Source organism: Schistocerca americana, chromosome X, assembly GCF_021461395.2.
Source record: "Schistocerca americana isolate TAMUIC-IGC-003095 chromosome X, iqSchAmer2.1, whole genome shotgun sequence".
NCBI classification, from domain to species: Eukaryota; Metazoa; Arthropoda; class Insecta; order Orthoptera; family Acrididae; genus Schistocerca; species Schistocerca americana.
Genome location: NC_060130.1, coordinates 956,590,239 through 956,610,926, shown reverse-complemented (window position 1 = coordinate 956,610,926; position 20,688 = coordinate 956,590,239). Strand labels below are relative to the sequence as shown.

General features: G+C 42.0%; 1 protein-coding gene across 7 annotated transcripts in view; it reads left to right on the top strand.

Annotated features, from left to right (window-relative positions):
* Positions 1 to 20,688, top strand: part of LOC124555721 (coiled-coil domain-containing protein 177) — a 293,273-nt gene that overhangs the window by 256,126 nt on the left and 16,459 nt on the right. For all 7 annotated transcript variants that reach the window (XM_047129731.1, XM_047129729.1, XM_047129732.1 and 4 more), the window contains 3 exons: positions 1,417 to 1,598; positions 7,047 to 7,259; positions 8,261 to 8,416. In XM_047129731.1, the coding sequence (XP_046985687.1) occupies positions 1,417 to 1,598; positions 7,047 to 7,259; positions 8,261 to 8,416 (551 nt within the window). The remainder of the gene's footprint in view (positions 1 to 1,416; positions 1,599 to 7,046; positions 7,260 to 8,260; positions 8,417 to 20,688) is intronic.

Below are 20,688 nucleotides of genomic sequence, written 5' to 3'. Positions count from 1 at the left end.
ACTGTTGGAAGGAAATGACACCACAAATCCTGCAGGGCTGTCCATAAATCTGTAAGAGTATGAGGAGGTGGAGATCTCTCCTGAACATCACGTTGCAAGGCATCCCAGATAGTCCCAATAAAGTTCATGTCTGCGAAGTGTAGTGGCCACCGAAAGTGTTTAAACTCAGAAGAGTGTTCCTGGAACCTCTCTGTAGCAATTCTGGATGTGTAGGGTGTCGCATTGTCCTGCTGAAGTGTCCCAAGTCCATCAGAATGCACAATGGACAATGGACATGAATGGATGCTGATGATCAGACAGGATGCTATGCAGGGTCCATGGATTCATGAGGTTGTCCCCATACCCTTACACATCCCTCTCCTCGATACAATTTGAAATGAGACTGGTCCAACTAGGTAACATGTTTCCAGTCATGAGCAGTCCAGTGTTGGTGCTGACGGGACCAGGTGAGGCAAAAAGCTTTGTGTAGTGCAGTCATCAAGGGTACATGAGTGGACCTTCGGCTCTGAAAGCCCCTATCAATGATGTTCTGTTGAATGGTTTCATGCTGACACTTGTTGATGGCCAAGCATTGAAATCTGCAGCAATTTTCAGAAGGGTTGCACTTCTGTCACATTGAATTATTCTCTTCAGCCATCGTTGGTCCTGTTCTAGCAGGATCCTTTTCTGGCCACAGCGATGTCGGAGATTTGATGTTTTACTGGATTCCTGATATTCATGGTACACTCATGAAATGGTCATATGGAAAAATCCCCACTTTGGCACAACCTCGGAGATGCTGTGTCCCATCACTTGTGGGCCAACTATAAGGCCACGTTCAAACTCACTTAAATCTTGATAACCTGCCATTGTAGCAGCAGTAACTGATGTAACAACTGCACCAGACACTTGTTGTCTTATATAGGTTTTGCTGACCGCAGCACTGTATTCTGCCTGTATACATATCTCTGTTTTTTTGTTGTTTTTTTTTTTAAATACCTGGGACCAAACTGCTGAGGTCATTGGTCCCACTCTGTATTTGAATATACATGCCTATACCAGTTTCTTTGCCACTTCAGTGTACAGAAAGCATGTAGTAGAATACATGTGCAGACTGTAGCAATCAAAGCACCTAAAGATTGATTGCATGATATTTGTGCCATTTGACTGTACAACTTCTTTATTTCATATTACTATCATGGCTATGGCCTTAAGCCTTAAATGATTATGGCCTTAAACCTTGAGTGAATAAATAGAAGAGTTGAAAAGGTTATCACCTATAGACTGTTACTTGTGTTCCACAAACTTATTATGTGATAGAAAATGAAATTATTTGTAACTGAATGCAAAATTTGTGTGTCTTTTCAATTTAAAAAATGAAAGAAAAATAAACACTTGTTTTAGAATATGTTTTTAAATCTCTCTTTGTGTGTCTAGAGAGTGGCAAGTGCAAATAGAGTTGAGGAACTGCGGCACCAGGAGAGGTGGCAACAAGTGCGTGAAGAAACAGAAGCTGCTTTGAGAGAATTACGCCAGCACTGTCGTGCACGTGAACAGAGAGCTCAAGAGAAATATGATAAGATGTTACAAGAAAGAGATCGTCAGATAAAAGGACAAAGGTATGAAACTTTTTTTTTCATCATGAATTATGTATTTTAAGATGAAAACTGAATATATACTTAAAGCTGCATCTCTTAGAGTGACTATCTTACCATTCCCCACTCAATATTACTTTCATATAGTGCATGTGATATTGCTTATTGATGGTTCTGTGCAGGTGCTAACTGCCATAGGAAAGAGGATTTGTTTTAAGCATACAAAGTAAGCTGTGCCATTAGCATATAGCCTTTCAAAATTTGGTTTAATGGTAGGCCTCTCTTTGGTAGCCACATTTTGCATGTTACACATCTCCTTTGCACAGAGGCAAATGCCAAGTTGTCTGACAGATTATCAACATTAGCTGCCTTTAGATATGAGAAGCTTGATATTTCACTCTGGCAGGTAGTTAGTGTCACTAATCTTCTAATTAGTCCCAGTGTGTCTTTAAGCCAAACCACTTGGTTGAACAGGGAATAATGCTTGCATTTCTAGCATTACACAACATATTTTGTGCATGTCAGGGAAATCAGCCGGACTTGCTGCGAGTTCACTATTACCATAAACTGTGGTTAAGTTCATTGTCAGAGAAATTGTATGTGTTGTATGAGGGTGATGATTGTGATTGAGCCCTGCATCAAGAAAGATGGATCAGGTCCCACCAATACTAATATGTACAATTATCCTGCCTCATTTATTTTTAGTAAAAAACTTCTGCTACTGTGTTTTTTACTTCTTTGTTGATTTTCTACACTTTATTTTATTGTTATAACATTTACCAGAAACATTACTACTCACATAATAAATCTAAATTACAATAAAAATTGCAAGTTCTATATTTTTGCCATAGTTCTTATTTCACAAATTTCTGAATTTAATTGGTGGGTTCTTCACGGATGCAGTTGGGACAAAGGAAGGTCGCATGCTCAGAGAGGCAGAAGCACTGACTGCAGGCTTTGCATTGAGAGTTAATCTCTTTGTCTTTTTTGTGGCCACATGCCTCACACTTTGGACTCTTCTTCACTTTTTTTACCAGAGGAAGAATCACATCTTGGCTGCAGAACTAGGAACAAAGACCTTGAGGGACTGCTGCAGAAGAAACCTGGATGCCTCCTGCCACTTGTGGATTAACATTGAATAAGGTTAAGGGCAAGGATTTCCAGGAATTGTGGATGTGTCAAGGCTACCCCATGCAAGTTACAGAACTAGATCATTTGTGCATTGATTTCAGCTATGTTGAGGAGCCTTAAGAAGATCCAGAGTCACCCTCTTCTGCAGGTTCAGCTCACATCAATAGTGCAACACAGCTGATGGATAGTGTCGACACCACACCACCTTTGGTCTTACTGTAGTGGGTAATTACCTCAGGCTCCTTCTTGTCCCTAGTCAATTTGTTAATATGATCATCACAGAGAAAGTTGGAGAGAAGAATCACAACCATCTTCTTTTTGGAATGTAGGACACGTGGATAATCCTGTTACTGAACGCAAAGATGCTGCTGCAGACTGGGTAGCCAGTGGTCTCAGTGAATTCCTTAGATAGGTCCTTTTTGTTTCTCCAGATTGCTCCAACCAGGATAATACTGTGCTTGTGTAGGAGTGCAATCACCAGTGGCATGCTGGTGTAATAGTTGCCTGTTGTTAGGTGTCATCCTGATATGAAAATCTTGGTTATGAGCCATTCAACCACATTAGCTGGGGAGTTCCTTCTGGAAAGCAATGTCAGGTTCCTTCCCGATGTACTGATGTAACCTCCATACTGGAGGTGTATATGCTCCAGTAGACGTGAAGACACAAGTAAAAATGTGTTTTTCCAGCCCCTGGTGTATAGGCTGTCCTCCACAACAGGGATGTTGTGTGGGACAATATCAGCCTGCCAAATAAGCTTGCTTTGCTGGGCAGCCTACACATCAGTGGCAAGAAATGGTTTTCTGGGCCCCACATGTAGGTTGCTGTTTATGACAGATGTGCTGTGTTGGAGTAGTATCTGCCTGCTTTATCAACCGGCTTTGCATGGCGACCTTTACATCAGGGGAAAATCAATGATTTTCAAACCCTTGAGGTGTAGTCTGCCATGCATGACAGGCTTGTTATGGGAATTGTATCATCCTGCTTTATTGAATTGTACTGCAGGAGCCACAAGTGCCAATGATCATGGCTGGGGACAGGTTGACATTGAGAGAGCAGGGAATGGACAGAGGGAGGAAGTGAACAGAAAGAGGGGAGGAGGGGGAGATGCATGAGGCAGATGGAAGAAGTAAAAGGGTGGTGGACAGATGGAAAAGGAAGAGGAGGTGGTGGAAATGGAAAGGCTGAGGGGGAGGAGAATATGGTCAGAGGGAGGAGGTGGAGGAAATGGATAAAGAGAGGCAAGGAGGAGATGAAGAGACAGAGAGAGTGGGAAGAAGGTTATAGACAGATAGAGGTGGGGGGGGGGGGGGGTGATGTGGACAGATGGGAAGATCAAGAGGAAGAGGTGGACACAGATAGGGAGATGTGGTTTTTCACTGCTGCTATGCCAGTCATGAGTGACAGATGCTTTTTATACCTGTACTACTCTTACCATTATATATTATTACAATTTCACATGTAAATAACAGTTGTTTTATACCTGGGCTACTGGTGTGTGTGTGTGTGTGTGTGTGTGTGTGTGTGTGTGTGTGTGTGTGTGTGCGTGCGCGTGTGTGCATGCGCATCTGTGTGCATGTCTGTGTGTGCGAGCGCGCACGTGGGCGCGCTTGTGTACGTGCGTGCCTGTGTGTCTGTCATCAGTTTTCGAACATGCCTGTGAGAACAGTGCATAAAATTCTACAAAACATGTTGCATTGATATCCACACAAAGGTACCCCTACTATGGAGTTGCTTCATGCTGACCTGCCAGTAAGCCAAACATTTGCTCTAGAGTTTCTTGCTCACACGGAAATAGACAGTGAATGGCCATGGGATTTTCTGTGGACAGACAATGCCATTTTCTGTCCCCAAGGACATGATAATACACAGAATATGGGCAACAGAAAATCCGCTAGCTCATCAACTAGTACCGTTTCATTCTGGTGTGGGTTAACAGTATTGTTTATTGTAGGGCCATATTTTTTTGAGGAAATGGGTACTGTGGGTCCTGTTATCTGTACCATCACTGGAAAATGCTGCGAGAGTCTTTTTCAGACAAGCATCATTTCAACCCTTCAACAGTGTGGATAAGATAATTTTTATGCGAGATGGCGGTCCCCTGTGCATTGCACAACCAGTGAAGCAGCTGCTGCAAAGGTATTTTGGAAATGGTAGAATTATTAGCTATCATTTCCCCATGGCCTGGCCATACAGATCACCTGATCTTAAACTGTGTGACTTCTGACTGTGGAATTTTATGAAAGATGCTGTGTTCAGGGCTCCGATTACAAATGTAACTAAATTGAATGCATGAAATGCACAAAGCATACTGAACGTGACCCCTGAGAAAGTCTGATCTGTTGTGGAATATGCAGCTTCTCGATTTCAACATGTGGCAGAAAACAGTGGATGGCATACTGAATATGTCTTGTGTCAATCTCATGAAAATTAAAAATCAGTTTAACTTCTGCTTTTTATGTGGTTTTTGGCCTCAGGACAACTGCAAACCAATTTTTCCCATCTGATCTTGTATGACCTTGCAGTGGTGGATGTGGTAAACTATCTAACAGTGCCACAAATTTGTTCAGTCATGTACATTGCACAGTACAAGTGGTTTAATGTGCAACCCACACCATACCCATACTATTGCTATTAATCTGTCATTTGTAGCCGAACTTATTTAAGTTATGATGCATGCAGTGCCATCTAATGGGAAAATTTCTGTTAAATTCTTGTTTTCCGCAATGTTTCCTGCTTCTTCAATAATATTCCATTCAAATTGGATGTCATTCTGTGGAGCAGTTCCTTTTTTACAGTGTTTTGAAACTGGAACTTTAATTATAATCACCCTTATATGAGTCAGGCCAGTACATAAGTCAGAGCAGATGAGAGAGGTATCCCAGGGTTCATCTGTTGCGAGAGAAATCCCACACACATCAGACCCTTGTCAATCCAGTTAAGGGCAAAGAGAGTTACAGCGTAAAGAATGCCTTCTAGCCAGGATATTTGTTATCATAAAAGTAAGAAGGCTAAAAAATGTAATGGATACAAGTTGGATTGGCAATAATAAAATAAGGTTAGAGAACCTACAATCTGTTATAGTCAAACTGTTAAAGAGGGCAACAGTACCCACTATTTGCCAGAGTGCTAACCCTAAAATAGAAAATAGGGTGCAGCAGAAAAATGGGCTAACAACATCTAATCACATTTAAAACTGATTAAAAGAGAAATGACCAAGGCAGGTGGCAAAATAAGTAGGGTTGGGGATCCCCCCAGACCCAGCATGCAGTAGGAAATGCCCAGTGCCAACCACATTGCCCTTCCCTGGAAGTGCTTTAAAACATTACAGCTGAGAATGCAAACAACTTTCATGGAGAAAACTGAGAACAATTCACCAAATGATTTGGAGCCCTTTCTTCCACAAATTTTTTATTATTATTATTATTATTATTTCTTTCTTTTCTCAGACGTTATGTCTGGTCAAAAATGGAAAGTGACGCAGACCTTGATCAAGCGTGACTTCCTTTTAACTGTACGGTATATGTTATATTGCATTTAGCAACTTTCGGGTAATTGAACATGTATCAATAATTACGGATTTCTGTAGTTGTATATATAAGTTTGGATGTAGCTGTATTGCATTCATGTACTGGTGGATATTGTGTGGTATGACTCCTGTAGTTGATAGTATAATTGGTATAATGTCAACTTTATCCTGAATTATTATTATTATTATTATTATTATTATTATTTTCATTTTGAGACAAACAATTCAGCAGATCTCCAAAATCTAGAACGGAATCTTATCTTTTATTGTGGTATATGACTTACTTTCTAGCAATATATTACAACTGTACTTCCAGGAAAATGCATTAAACTGTTATGCAACACACTTCTTATATTGTTACAACATTAACTGCTTTGAAAACTACATGTAATCATCACAACTTAAGAGACAAGTTGTTACAAAGTTTTCTTTGTCAAGTGACTGGTGAACTTGCTAACTGTGATCACACACACTGCAAGTATTGACTAGGCATCAGATTTTTGCTGTGTATTTAATCTCTCATGTAATAACAGAGATATTATACCCTGTGCTAGCATCTGTACTGTCTTCTTGATCACATGTGGTATGAACTATCTGTAGTGTTTTACATACAGTGTTATTGTACCATATACTGTGTACATATTATAACAATTTCTAATTTGTCCCACATCATGTTAAGGTTTATGCATTAAAATAAATTAGTTAGCAAACTTAAAAAATGAAAATAATGGAATAAATCAACATTTTATGATATTTTTTGTTCCTCTGATTATCTTTAAGAATTGCAAAATGAAAATAGTCTTTTTCTTTTACAGTTTAGAAAGAGCTATAAAATTCCAACAAGTTCGCCAGTTGCACGATGACTTGGAACGTGGATTTGAAAAGTGGCAGAAACAAGTGAAGACACTGCAGTGTGAAGCAACTCAAAAGGCTGAACACAGGGCAACAAGACAAGTTGAGAGCAAGAGACAGCGGGTTGAAACAGAGAATCGTGCTAGGCAGCGCCATCACACACGACTCATGGAAAGGTACCAATTGACTGAAAGAATAGATGAATATGTTATATAATTACTATTTAAATATTACACAAAAAAGACACACACAGATTTTAGTTACTGTCATTTCTTTAGTTCAGGAATTTGTTGAGAGGCTGCTGTTTCTTGTTATTACCAAGTGAAGAGGTGTAATGGTTCAGATTAACCACTAGCTTCACATTTGAGAGGAGCAGTGTTCAAATCTCCATATGACCAGATGTAGGTTTTCTGTGGTTGCCTACAATTAATTTTGGCAATTTCTTCCCACACCCTTACACAATCTGAGTTTCTGCTCTGTCTCTATGACCTTCTTGTCAGTGGGACATTTAACTCTACTTGTGCGTTACTTTTTTGTTTTGTGTTATTAATTTTAGAACACTCATATTTTTTTCTGGATTTGATGTTCCTGTAGGTGAATATATTTTGGACTTAACATACATCTGTTCCTCTCATTATCATTGAGAAAAGAGGATGGTGTTAATTTTATTAAACATCTAAATAGACCAAGTCTTTTGTTATTACCACACACATATTTTATACTAGTGCTATATGAAATTAAGTAATTGATAAGAAATCAAATTATTATTATTGTTGTTATTATTGAAAATCTTTGCTGTGCTTTGTCCTGCCTCTCCCATTATGTGTCTGAAGCTGTATTAAAACCAAAGGCTGGGACTGCAAGCAATACTGGCTGTGCTTAGTCAGAATTCACATGCAAAAAATAAAACTAGATAAGATCATATTGAACATAACTGTATTAAGTTCCCTGGATTTGGAATTTGACCATTTATGGCTGAAATCCATTTAACTTTTATTCCTATGGCTTTTTAACACAGCTCCATCATTTGCTATTTCTTATAGCTACATTAGAGTTCCTATTCTCAAAAACCATAGTTTCAAACTTTGATTAAAATGATTAATTTATTTATTGCCTTGTTCTACTGATAATGTCATTTATCTACAGTCTTATTATTATTTTTATTTATATTTTACAGAATTAACCGTGAGGATGAAGCAAGAATACAGTACATACGTGAAGTAATAGCCCGAAAGGAAGCAAAAATGAAACAGATGGCTGAGGAACGTGATCTGGCTATCAGAGAATCCAGGCGTCAGGCTCAGGCTACAGCAGATTTAAGGGAGCATTTACGGTAACTGTGTCCCAATATTCAATTTGAATGACTTTATATAATGTGTTTTGCCATGCAAGGTACACAAGAAATGGTGCTCTAATACCTTTAAAAGGATACTCATATCACTGTGCAGTACTTGCAGTATACACTTTCTGATTGAAAGTATCTAGACACTTTAATGTAATTCAGAACTGACCACCATAGTCGAGTCAGAGGAGAAAGATCCTTGACAGTTCCAATGGGCTGGGAGTGGCCGTTTTCCAGACCTGCATCAACCAGGGATGTAACACAATTTTGTAAATGTCTCTCTTTTGATGCATCATTACTGCCGGAGCTCTGTAGACAGCTATTGTTTTTGCATGCAGCCATTTGCAGTTTACAACTGAAAGCTGGCAACAGTGCTGCCAGCTGTCAGCAATTGTCTCCTTAGGCAATCTTAGGTGGATCCACCAGTACAATGTAATAACTGGTCAGTCAGGAAAGCTCAGTGACTTTGAATGTGGACTAGTCATTGGATTCACCTGAGTAACATATCCATTAGGGGCATTTGAACCCTTGTAAATCTGCATAAATTAAGTGTTGGTGATAAGATTGTTAAGTGACACTCTTCCACTCTCTCGCCCATTGTTAACAGTTATTTTCTTCTTCTTCTTCTACCTCTTTTTTGTTTAGTGTGTTTGGACAGGGTAAAAAAATTGAAACATATTTTCTTCTTCACTTCCCTTATGCTATCAAGCATTGGTGTAGCCTTGCTCTATACATTTCAGCCATTCCACTTTATTCTCATACTATCTCTTCATTTCCATAATTGTTTTTCCACACCTTTGTTCCAGTTTCTCAACCCTGTCCTCCCACATGATGCAGGGGTCATCTTCCTTATCCAGCTCCTCCCTGTACACATATTTCAAGTACTTGTTTAGCTTTTCCATCCTTTTGCATTCTCATAACATGCCCATACCATCTCAACTGATGCTCCTCAACCACCACACTAATTACTTTTTTCTGCCCAGCCTTTTCTCATATTTTTTTCATTTCTAACTCTGTCTTTTCCATTCTTCCCTACTGCTTTCCTTATGAACTTAATTTCTGTATCAGTAATCCTACTTAGGTGTTTCTCTTGTAGTGCCAAACTCTCCATACCATATGCTGCAATTGGCACCATAATTGCTTTGTAAGTTTGCATTTTAGTTTTCATACCTATCTGTTTGTTCCATAATTTGTGTTAGTCATCCAATAGTACACTGAGAGACTGCTTTCTTAGTTCTGTTTAGCACTTCTTGTTCTATTCTTTTATCACTACTTAGTAAATACTGGGCTATGACATAATATTTCCCCCTACAGGAGCGTGCAGTAAGAATATTACATAAAGTTGATTACTGAATGCCTTGCAGAGGACTCTTGAGATACTTAGTGGCTCTTATGTTTACACTCCAATACATATACTTCACAGTGGTGTTTATTGTTAATAACAGGATAAAATTTATAATTAACACCCATAATACTAGATGTATTGTAAATAGGACTCAGTATTTACAGTTGTGAATAACTGTTTTCTTTGAAAAACTACCACTGCAAGTAAATACTAAACTACCAATAGAAGATAAGCAGTAGCACTTTATTATAATTGAGGAAGCATAAGCTTTTTCCAATGTAGCCACTTTCTTTCTTCTACAAATTTTGTTTCTACACTTTGATTGTCTTTTATTAAAGTGCCTCTTTACTTATTCCACAAAACAAAAGGTTCTGTGTGATGGGACCTATGGAGGAGAGTGAATGTATCAGGGTTGATCAAAAAGTTTCTATTCAAAGGCCACACATTCCAAAATTAGCATGCCAGTCAGATAAAGTCAGCGTGAGCCAATAGTGCGGCCGACACACCAGGTTGAAGATACTCATTTGGTAAAACACTGTGTCCTATTGCATGAAGAAGTCCATAACTGCCTGCTGTGCATCCTCATCCAACAGAAATCATCAAACCTTCTAGGCTTTATTTGAGGGACCAAAGGTGTGATAATCACGTGAGGAGAGATCAGGTCTATAGTGCAGGTGATGAAGTTTCTCCCACTTGAGTTGGCATAACTTCTGTATTGTGATATTTGCGATATGCATTATCATGAAGCAGCAGCACCCATTTTCAAAGTTTTCCTGGATGTTTCACCTTATTTTGCATGCCATACTCTCCAGTATTGCACAGTACCATTCCCCACTGATGGAGACGACAGATTCCTTGAAATCAATAAGCAGTGGGCCCTGGTAATTAAAGAACAGAGTGAGTATCACTTTTACAGCAGATGGCTAGCTCTTGAATTTCTTGGGACAAGGGAACAATGGATAACACGAATGCTTTGTCGATGCTTTCCACTCCAGTTCCCAGTAGTGGCACCACTGCAACAATGGACTCAAGAAATGTGCCTTAAACATTGAAATGCCTCAGATGCTTCAGGCAAACAGCCATCCTATTTGGTTTTTGTCAGGCATTCAACACTCAGGGTCTCCACTGGATGCAGACCTTATGGTAGCTTAACTCTTGCTGGATAATGTGTTGACACTACCAAAGCTGATGTTGAGATTCTTTGCGCTGCACTGAATGGTTATGCACTGGTCTGCCCCAGTCCCATCATCAACCACATGCTTGTTGTTGTCTGTAACGGGTGAGGCTTGTCTCCCCCCCCCCCTCCCCCCCCAGATATTGACTGGTGTCTTGTGTCAAACTGCAACGAGCATGGAACTTGGTACACCATTCCACAGTGGTGGTTTTTGACAGACATGCTGCCCCATACACGGTCTTCATTATCCAGTGAATGCCTATCGATGTTTGTCCTTTGACACCCAAGAAAAGAATAACAGCAGGCTGGTTCTGTTTGGACACATTTGGTAATAATGTCACCATATTTCATGTTTCTGTATTTACTGCATGCACACCAGAAATATACAAATGCCACACTAATCCCTACCCTACTTGTTGGCGCTATATACCTGTATCACAGTTGCGCTACATTGCACATATGCTGCAGCAACCCTCTCAAATAGAAACGTTTTTATTGCCCCTCACATTGTAAGTTAAATAAACTGGCAATATTGGAAATAATAATTATAAGGCAATTATTGATGTGCTAAAATAAGATAGACACCTAGAAATTAAGCAGTAATGTTGAAATACACTACTTGGCAAAAAAGAAGCACCCAGAAATTGAGGAGGAAATGAAATGAAACTTCACGGGTTGAGAGGGTATGTACGGTTATTTCAGTGATCACAATATCGAGTTAAAAGCTTTGCAGTATGACCCAACTTATGATAACATTGCTCCCACTCTGGCCTGGACACTTGCACTGATTCAGTTGGGAAATGTGTCATCAAGCCATTGTATTATCTCCTGAAGCAAGCTGGTTCACAACTGTTGTGACTGGTCCTTGATTTCCTGGATACTGGCAGTGAGACGGAGTTGCAATCTGAACTGGTCCCATAGATGTTCTATTGGAGACAGATCTGGGCATCTTGCTGGCCACAGGAGTACCTCAGCATCATGCAGACAGTTTGTAGAGACACATGACATATGTGGATGAGCATTATCCTGTTGGAAAATGGCACCATGATATTGTCGTATGAGAGGTAGACATAAGGACACAGATTGGGCTTCCCAGTAATAGCACCACTCCAAACACAGCCATTTGTGTAGTGACATAGACGGCAGTCTACACATGGGATGGTAATTCTCTAGTCTAGCTGCTGCTGGTCTCTGACCGATGGTGAGGGATGACATAGAATGTTGCAGGGAGTCCATTATTTGTTCTCGGACACCAGACACAGATCTGAAGTGGTTACTATGTGCCCAATGCACAATACTGTGATCCTCCCATATGGTAGTCAGATGTGGTGAACCAGAATCTTGACAATGAGTACGCCTGCCCTCATGTTCCATGCAGGCTAACACTGGGCCACTGCCACATCTGAATGCCCCAAAAATCTGAGTATTGCACAATTTGACCAGCTGCCTGAATGGAGACATACAGTGAAACCCCCTTTCAAACTCTGTCAGTTGTTGATAACTCACACTCACTTGACACACTGTACCTCCATGTCCTTCAGAGTGATAATTCAATGTTTGCACTCCTTATATACTCACACCCCTTATATACTCTACCAAGCTTGGTAACAACACTAAACATGAGAAGCACTAATATACTCTGCTGGCCATTCTACCTGTCACAGAGAATTGCAACTCTTTGCACAATTGCCATTGGTGTCTATGCATATCAAGTTATATTGGCATATGCCCATGTGTTCTGGGTGCATCAAAGAGAGAAGAGGAATAATATTCAGTATTCTGTGGTTTATATATCTATCTCATTTAGCAGTTTGTAGATCTCTGTGTAAATTTGAGTTGGTGGTTGTTGTGACTTGCCAATCTTTCAAAGTGCCTCCGCGCAGTTACCCGCATCCTTTACATGCGGCACTGTCTGCCAGCCATGCAGCAGCAGCGCCACCTAAGCGGCCAGCCAGCCAGCGGCCACTCAACTCGGACTCAGTTATGGTTTGATTATTAAAGTGTACACACGTCTTACTCTGTTTACTTGATATGTGACTTTCATGTATTGCATCTTCCTCGAAATTTATTTGTTCAACTTGAAGTTATAGCAATTGGCGACGAGGATGGGAGTTTTCTTTTCCATCATTGACCCACATGTTTCCATGGCTACTTTAGAGCAACTATTGCAAGGTCTCATAGAACAGCAAATGCTTCTCACAAATGCGATTTGTGATTTCATCGCGGCATCAAACACGGGGCGTCTCTCGTCTTTGTCTCTACCTACTTTTCCTCCTTACGAAGAGACGATGGAAGACTGGTCTGATTACGAAAAATATCTTCGACAGCACTTCTTGGCATTTCATGTCGCGGACGAACAAACATGTAAGTCTCTGTTCCTTTCATGGATTTCACCTCAAATGTATCGGTTGTTGTCGCAATTAGCTCCTTTGAAAGATCCTGCGTCTTTGTCCTTTGCTGAAATGTGCTCACTTCTGTCCATCTATTTTCAAAAGCAAACACATGTGGTAGCTTCTCATGTTGCCTTTTATCGTTGTCAAAAACAACTGAATCAATCCTATCGCACTTAGGCTGCTGAACTTCACGGCCTCAGTAGAAAGTGTTAATTTGTTACTGAAGTTCACAAACAATCCTACATCGATTCCATGGTACGGGATGCTATTATCCGGTCGGTGCCCGACAAAGAAGTTAGGCAACGTGCCCTTCAGTTGGCAAATCCGGCTCTAGATGAAGTCCTATCCATTGCTCAGTCATTTGAAATTTCTTGCGCCGCTGGAGCGCAAGTAGAGGCATGGGGTGATGTCAGGCAAATACAACCTCTGTACGATGTTGAGGAAGCATGTGGCATGTCCCCGCTGGCCGACGTGGCCACAGTACGCTCCCAAGCGCAGCCTCGGCCTAACCGTAAACAAACCTCTACGAAACTGCAGCAAAACCCACAACAACTTCCTTCATGTCCGCAGTGTTTTATGAAACATTCACGAGAAGATTGTCCACAATGTTGGGCCGTGTGTCACAAATGCAAAAAAAAGGGTCATGTGTCATCCATTTGCAAATCCAACCGCATACATGATATTCATGAACATGACGCTGGTTGTGATTCTGTGTTGTCTGTCAATTGTACTTCTTCCCTTTCAGGGAAGTTATTCCTCACTGTCCAAATACTTGGTCGAGATGTTCGCCTGCAGGTGGACACTGGTTCTGCTGCCACTATCATCAATTCTCAGACGTATCTTCAGTTGGGTTCTCCAATCCTGCCACATGTCACTAGGCAATTATGGACTTACAATAAGCAGAAGATTTCTCTCTTGGGACAATTTGATGCTGAAGTATCTTACAAATCTGTCATTCGCACTGTTCCCATATTTGTGGTCGACCCTAGTAATGCCGAGAATCTTTTGGTTTCGATGCCTTTCGCGTTTTTGGGCTCTCCATAGATGACTCTGTCAATATCGTCTCTGATGCTATTCCTTATGCTCAATTGGATTCCTTGTTGACAACATTTTCGTCCCTTTTTTCTCCTGGGTTAGGCCGTGCAAACGACTTTGAAGCTCATATCATGCTCAAATCCACTGCTCGGCCTAAGTTTTTTTGGGCTTGGCCCATTCCTGTGGCCCTTCATGATCAGGTCAAATGGGAGCTGGAGCGTCTCACTGCTTCAGTGGTCTTGCTTCCTGTCACTTCCAGTGAGGGGTCCTCTTCTGTCGTTGTTGTTGCTAAGCCAAATGGTGATATTCGTCTCTGTGGTGATTTCAAAGCCACTGTAAATGCTCAATGCCTTATCAACACTTACCCTATGCCTCAACCTCAAGAATTGTTCGCTAAACTTGCTGGAGGCCAGTATTTTTCTAAACTTACCTGTCAGAAGCTTATCATCAACTTCCTCTCGACACTGCTTCCCGGCAGTGTCTGGTCATTAACACACCTTTCGGCCTCTATCAATACCAATGATTGCCATTCGGGGTTGCCAGCGCCCCTCCTCTCTTTCAGCCATTCTTGGAACAATTATTGCTCACTGTCCCTGGGTGTATAAATTACCAGGACGACATTGTTGTCACTGGCTCCACCACTGACGAACATCTTCAAAATCTCCGCACACTTTTTCATGTCTTACAGACTGCCGGTCTTAAGTGTAATCTTCAGAAATCAACATTTTTTCAGGCATCTATCACGTACTTGGGGTTTCAACTCTCCCTGGGTCACGTGGGATTAGCCGAGCGGTCGGTGTGTGTGTTTGTGCTTAGGATAATTTAGGTTAAGTAGTGTGTAAGCTTAGGGACTGATGACCTTAGCAGTTAAGTCCCATAAGATTTCACACACATTTAACTTTCCCCGGATGGTATTCATCTGCTTCAGCAAACTGTCGCTGTGATCGATGCCCTTCCTCACCCTACATCTATTAAGGAACTGCAGGCCTTCTTGGGGAAAATAGCATACTATCACAAGTTTTTACCGTCTGCTGCTTTGGTGGCTCAGCCATTGCATTGCCTAATGCATAAAAACGTGCCTTTTCACTGGTCCGCGTCATGCGATGCTGCTTTCAAGAAATTGAAGACTATGCTGAAACAGGCCCCATGCCTGGCTCCTTATCGACCTGGCCAACATCTTGTTCTTGCCATGGACGCCTCTCAATAAGGGGTCGGTGCAGTCCTTGTGCACCGTTTTTCTGATGGTTCTGAACAACCCATTGCTTATGCCTCCAAAACGCTCATGGATGCCCAACAAAAGTATTCTCAAATTTAAAAAGAAGCTTTGGCCATTATTTATGCTCTTCATAAGTTTGGTGTTTTTCTCTATGGATCCAAATTTCATTTTGTTATGGATCACAAAGCACTTGTTTCCTTGTTTCATCCACCAACATCACTTCCCGACAAAGCTGCACAGCTTTGGGCTCTTTACTTGTCTCGTTTCAATTATGAGATTCATTTCCGGCCGACGGCTCAACATGCGAATGCTGATGCACTGTCTTGCCTTCCCATGGGCCCTGATCTGGCATTCGATAGGTACAAACTTTTGTGTTTCCACCTGGATGTTGCTGAGCACTGGGTTGTGGATGGGTTCCCCATCATAGGGGACTGGCTGGCGGCTGCTACGGGTTCTGACCCTACCCTCTCCCAGGATTTATGCTGTATTCAGAAGGATGGGCCAGATCGTCTGTCTGCTAAGACTTCTGATCCATTGCGGAACTACTATGCTTCACATTACCGCCTCACGGCTAGGGATGGTGTTATCCTACTTTCCACCAAAAATGCTTCGCTGCGTGTTGTGGTACATGCGTCTTTGCATGCTTCGGTCTTGCGCCTCCTTCACCAAGGGCACTGGGGTGTCTCTCGCACAAAATCTCTGGCGTGCCGTCATGTGTACTGGCCCGGCATCGACTCTGAAATCGCACACATGGTCACTGCCTGCGGCCCTTGTGCGTCACAGGCCGCCGCCCCAAAGTCATCTTTGTCACCGTGGCCTTCACCTGAGAAGCCCTGGGAGCGTATTCATGCTGACTTCGCGGGACCTTTTTTAGGTACTTATTGGCTTCTCGTTATTGACACTTACTCTGAATTTCCTTTCATTGTCCACCACGGCAACCACCAATGCTCTAGCTCGCATTTTCTCGTTGGAAGGCCTTCCCTCTACTCTTGTTACTGATAATGGTCCGCAATTTGCCTCTTCTGATTTTGGGGATTTTTGTGCCTGTCACGGCGTCTTGCATGTCACAGCCGCTCCGTTCCATCCAGTCAAACGGTGAGACTGAACGACCGGTCCGTACATTTAAGGCTCAGATGAGGAAACTCCTGACTTCTTCTGCTGCTGATGACGCGCTTCTCCAATTTCTGGCTTCTTACCGTTTCACCCCCATGGGCGACCACAGCCCGGCTGAGTTTTTACGTGGCCGACAGCCCCGCAGGCTACTTCATCTTCTGCGGCCTTCCACCTTACGGCCGTAAATGCCTTCGCTTGGCCGGTTCACCGCCGCCGACCTTGTATGGGTACGGGGATATGGCAGGTGGCCAAAATGGAGTCCTGGCTGCATCTTACGACACCATGGCCAAAGCCTGCATGAAATCCAGATGGACACGGGTGTTGCAGTGCGTCATTCGGACCAGCTTCGGCCTTGTGTGCCGGTAACGCCTGTTCTGGATGCCACTACACCACCTTCGGCTCTACCTGACACTCGGGATACTGGAATCTCTCATTACTCACAACACAGTCCTCTCACCATCATATCAGTGCCAGCACAAGAACTGACGCCACGAGGAGACGTGCCCATGCAGGAACCAGATGACCATCATCTGTCGGAGCAAATCTACTCGCCTCCTTCTCCTACGGACGCAGACACATCGCCCATGTCTCCTGTTATAACAACCGGACTTGCTGCAATGGGCAGATTGGTGCACGGGGCCCTAGCAGATTCGACTCCCACATCTCCTGTCATCTCGACCCGTTATCATTGGGGACACTTCCGTCCGTACGGGAAGCCTCCTCCTCGAGACTTTACGGCCAGTCAAACAACACCTATGGGCGTTAGTAATCTACAGGCCACCTCCATCAAGACCTGTGCAAAAACTTCAAAGGGGGGAAAAGTGTCGTGACTCGCTGATCTTTCAAAGTGCCACCGCGCAGTTACCCACGTCCTTTACATGCAGCACTGTCTGCCAGCCATGCAGCAGCAGCGCCACCTAAGCGGCCAGCCAGCCAGCGGCTGTTAGACTCGGACTCAGTTATGATTTGACTGTTTAAGTGTACACACGTCTTAGTCTGTTTACTTGATCTGTGGCTTTCATGTATTGCGTCTTCCTTGAAATATAACAGTGGTCATGATGGAAACTTGGCTCTTTACCCACTGTTGAATAGGTCACTAAAATAATTATTCACTTTGCAGTTCAGAAGTGAATTATTAACATGTTTTGGGCTCTGCACATCCTCAGAAATATCTGCCAAGGAATGATGAAGTCATAACCTCAATTGTAAGTGAATTAATTTAGAAAAGGTGTCACATAAAGGACAGGAGTAGACACGTCAAAATAAGAACAAAATCTTCATACAGAGTATGGGAGTCATATGTGTCAGCCATCAGTACCAGAACTCAGCTGATGGGAGAATGGCATTACAAAGCTTAACTGATAACATTTTACACCAGGTGGCATGCTGGTATAGGACAGTGGTACTCTACTGTGACCATGGAAATAGTTGAACCACCTTATATTAAAACTAAAAATAATAAAAGAAAAAAATTAATTGTAAATGTAAAAATATGATAAGATCATAATATATATAACAATGCATACAGTATACAATAAACAGATTTACAAAAAACAACTGACAGAAGCTGTCAGCAGGTGGTAAGACAGAGCTGAGAAATATAATTTGTGTAAAACCCTTGTCAAAGCCCTTACACTGTGTCAGGTTTTCTGATATGGCCCGTGCAGCTTTAGCTCATAAATTTATATATCTACTTTGACCCTACAACATGAGGATTTGTAAATAAAAATAGTAATGCCCATTGTCCACAGATTTCTCTATTCTGTTTTAAGGTAGCTAAGTTTGTTTTACTATATTTTATATATGTAAATTTCTTTTCACACACTCCAATTCACTGAAGTCTCTGTAATAAGGAACAGTATTGCATTTATATTTGAACTAACTGAGGTGTGTATTTATTCCAATTCTATTAGTCCATCTCCTCCTTCCCCCTTACCCTGTCCATCTCATCCATCCCCTCTCCATCCATATCCTTCTCTCCTCTCTGTCTAACTCCTCCATCTCCCAATCACTGTCCATCTCCTCCTGACCCTCTTTCTGTCCATCTGCTGCTCCCCTCAGTCCATCTCTTCCTGCTTCCTCTATCTCCACCTCAGCCCCTTTATCGCATCCTACACCTCTCTCTGTTCATCAAATCCTCTCCTTCTCTCTGTCCATCTACTCCGCCCTTTCTCTGTCCATTTCCCCCTCCCCATCTCTCTGTCCATCTCCTCCTTCCCCCTTTCTGTCTGTCAATATCTTGCTCTCCCCTTCTCTCTCCACATTATCACCACCACCCACCAATAGGAGTTTACTGCTTCCTACGCCCACAGTGTTTCGTTCTAGATAGTAAGTCGCGTGTGTACCAAATTTAGTTGAAATTGATCCAGGGGTTTAGGAGTTCTTTACCTGTGGCTTTTCCCGCATATGCATATGTTTCACTTCACATATATTTGTACACATGTTTCACCTGTATCTCTAGCGAAGTTTGCCATGCAGCTTTGTTTTCACACAACTCAATATTTATGATATATTTCTTGAATTATGTGTAGGTACATTCATTAGCATATTTGGATACTGTCTGCGAAATGTGTTGAGAATATAGTTAGTAGCAAAGAAGTAATAAATTTAAAAATAGTTTCTGATGTGGCAGTTTTTCACATATCTCAGTATTTATGACATCATGTCTTCTGAACTAGGATTTGTACAATGAGATAATTTTGCAGGCACTTTCAGTGCAGTATGTGAAAACGGTCTACAAAATATGTCATGAATACATAATAAATTAAAATGTCATGCCTGGTGCAGCAGTTTCACTGAATGAACAGCAAAAACATACTAAGTGATAAACTTTTTTTTGTGTGGTGGGGGGTGTGGACAGTGAGAAAAGGTTTAGTATAGGTTTGAAATTATGTGTAAAGTTTGTTGCCAATCACTAAGTGCTCCATTCTCAAATATTGCATGAATAAAATTTGGGTCTTTTGTCTTTCACACCCAAACCCACCCCTTTGATAGGAAAGTGATTCTTACCACCACAGTGATTCTCTCCTGACAGTAAGTGATATGTGTACACAGTTTGTTTGGAATCAGTCAGGTGGTTTAGGAGGAGATGTGGAACATACATACATACATGCATACATACACTATGTGATCAAAAGCATCCGGACACCCACAAAAACATACGTTTTTCATATTAGGTGCATTGTGCTGCCACCTGCTGCCAGGTCTCCATATCAGCGACCTTAGTAGTCATTAGACATCGTGAGAGAGCAGAACTGGGTGTTCCATGGAACTCATGGACTTTGAACGTGGTCAGGTGATTGGGTACCACTTGTGTCGTTTCCACACTTCTAAACATCCCTAGGTCCACTGTTTCCAATGTGAGAGTGAAGTGGAAATGTGAAGGGACACATACAGCACAAAAGTGTACTGGCCGACCTCGACTGTTGACTGACAGAGACCGCCGACAGTTGAAGAGGGTCATAATGTGTAATAGGCAGACATCTATTCAGACCATCACACAGTAATTCCATATTGTATCAGGATCCACTGCAGATACTATGACACTTAGGTGGGAGGTGAGAAAACTTAAATTTCATGGTCAAGCGGCTGCTCACAAGCCACACATCATGGCGGTCAGTGCCAAACAACGCCTCGCTTGGTGTAAGGAGCGTAAACATTGGACAATTGAACAGTGGAAAAACGTTGTGTGTAGTGATGAATCATGGTACACAATGTGGCGATCCGATGGCAGGATGTGGGTATGGCGAATGCCCGGTGAACATCATCTGCCAGTGTGTGTAGTGCCAACAGTAAAATTCGGAGGCAGTGGTGTTATGGTGCGGTCGTGTTTTTCATGGGGGGGGGCTTGCGCCCCTTGTTGTTTTGCATGGTACTATCATAGCACAGGCCTACATTGATGTTATAAGCACCTTCTTCCTCCGTACTGTTGAAGAGCAATTCTGGGATGGCGATTGCAACTTTCTACACGGTCAAGCACCTGTTCAT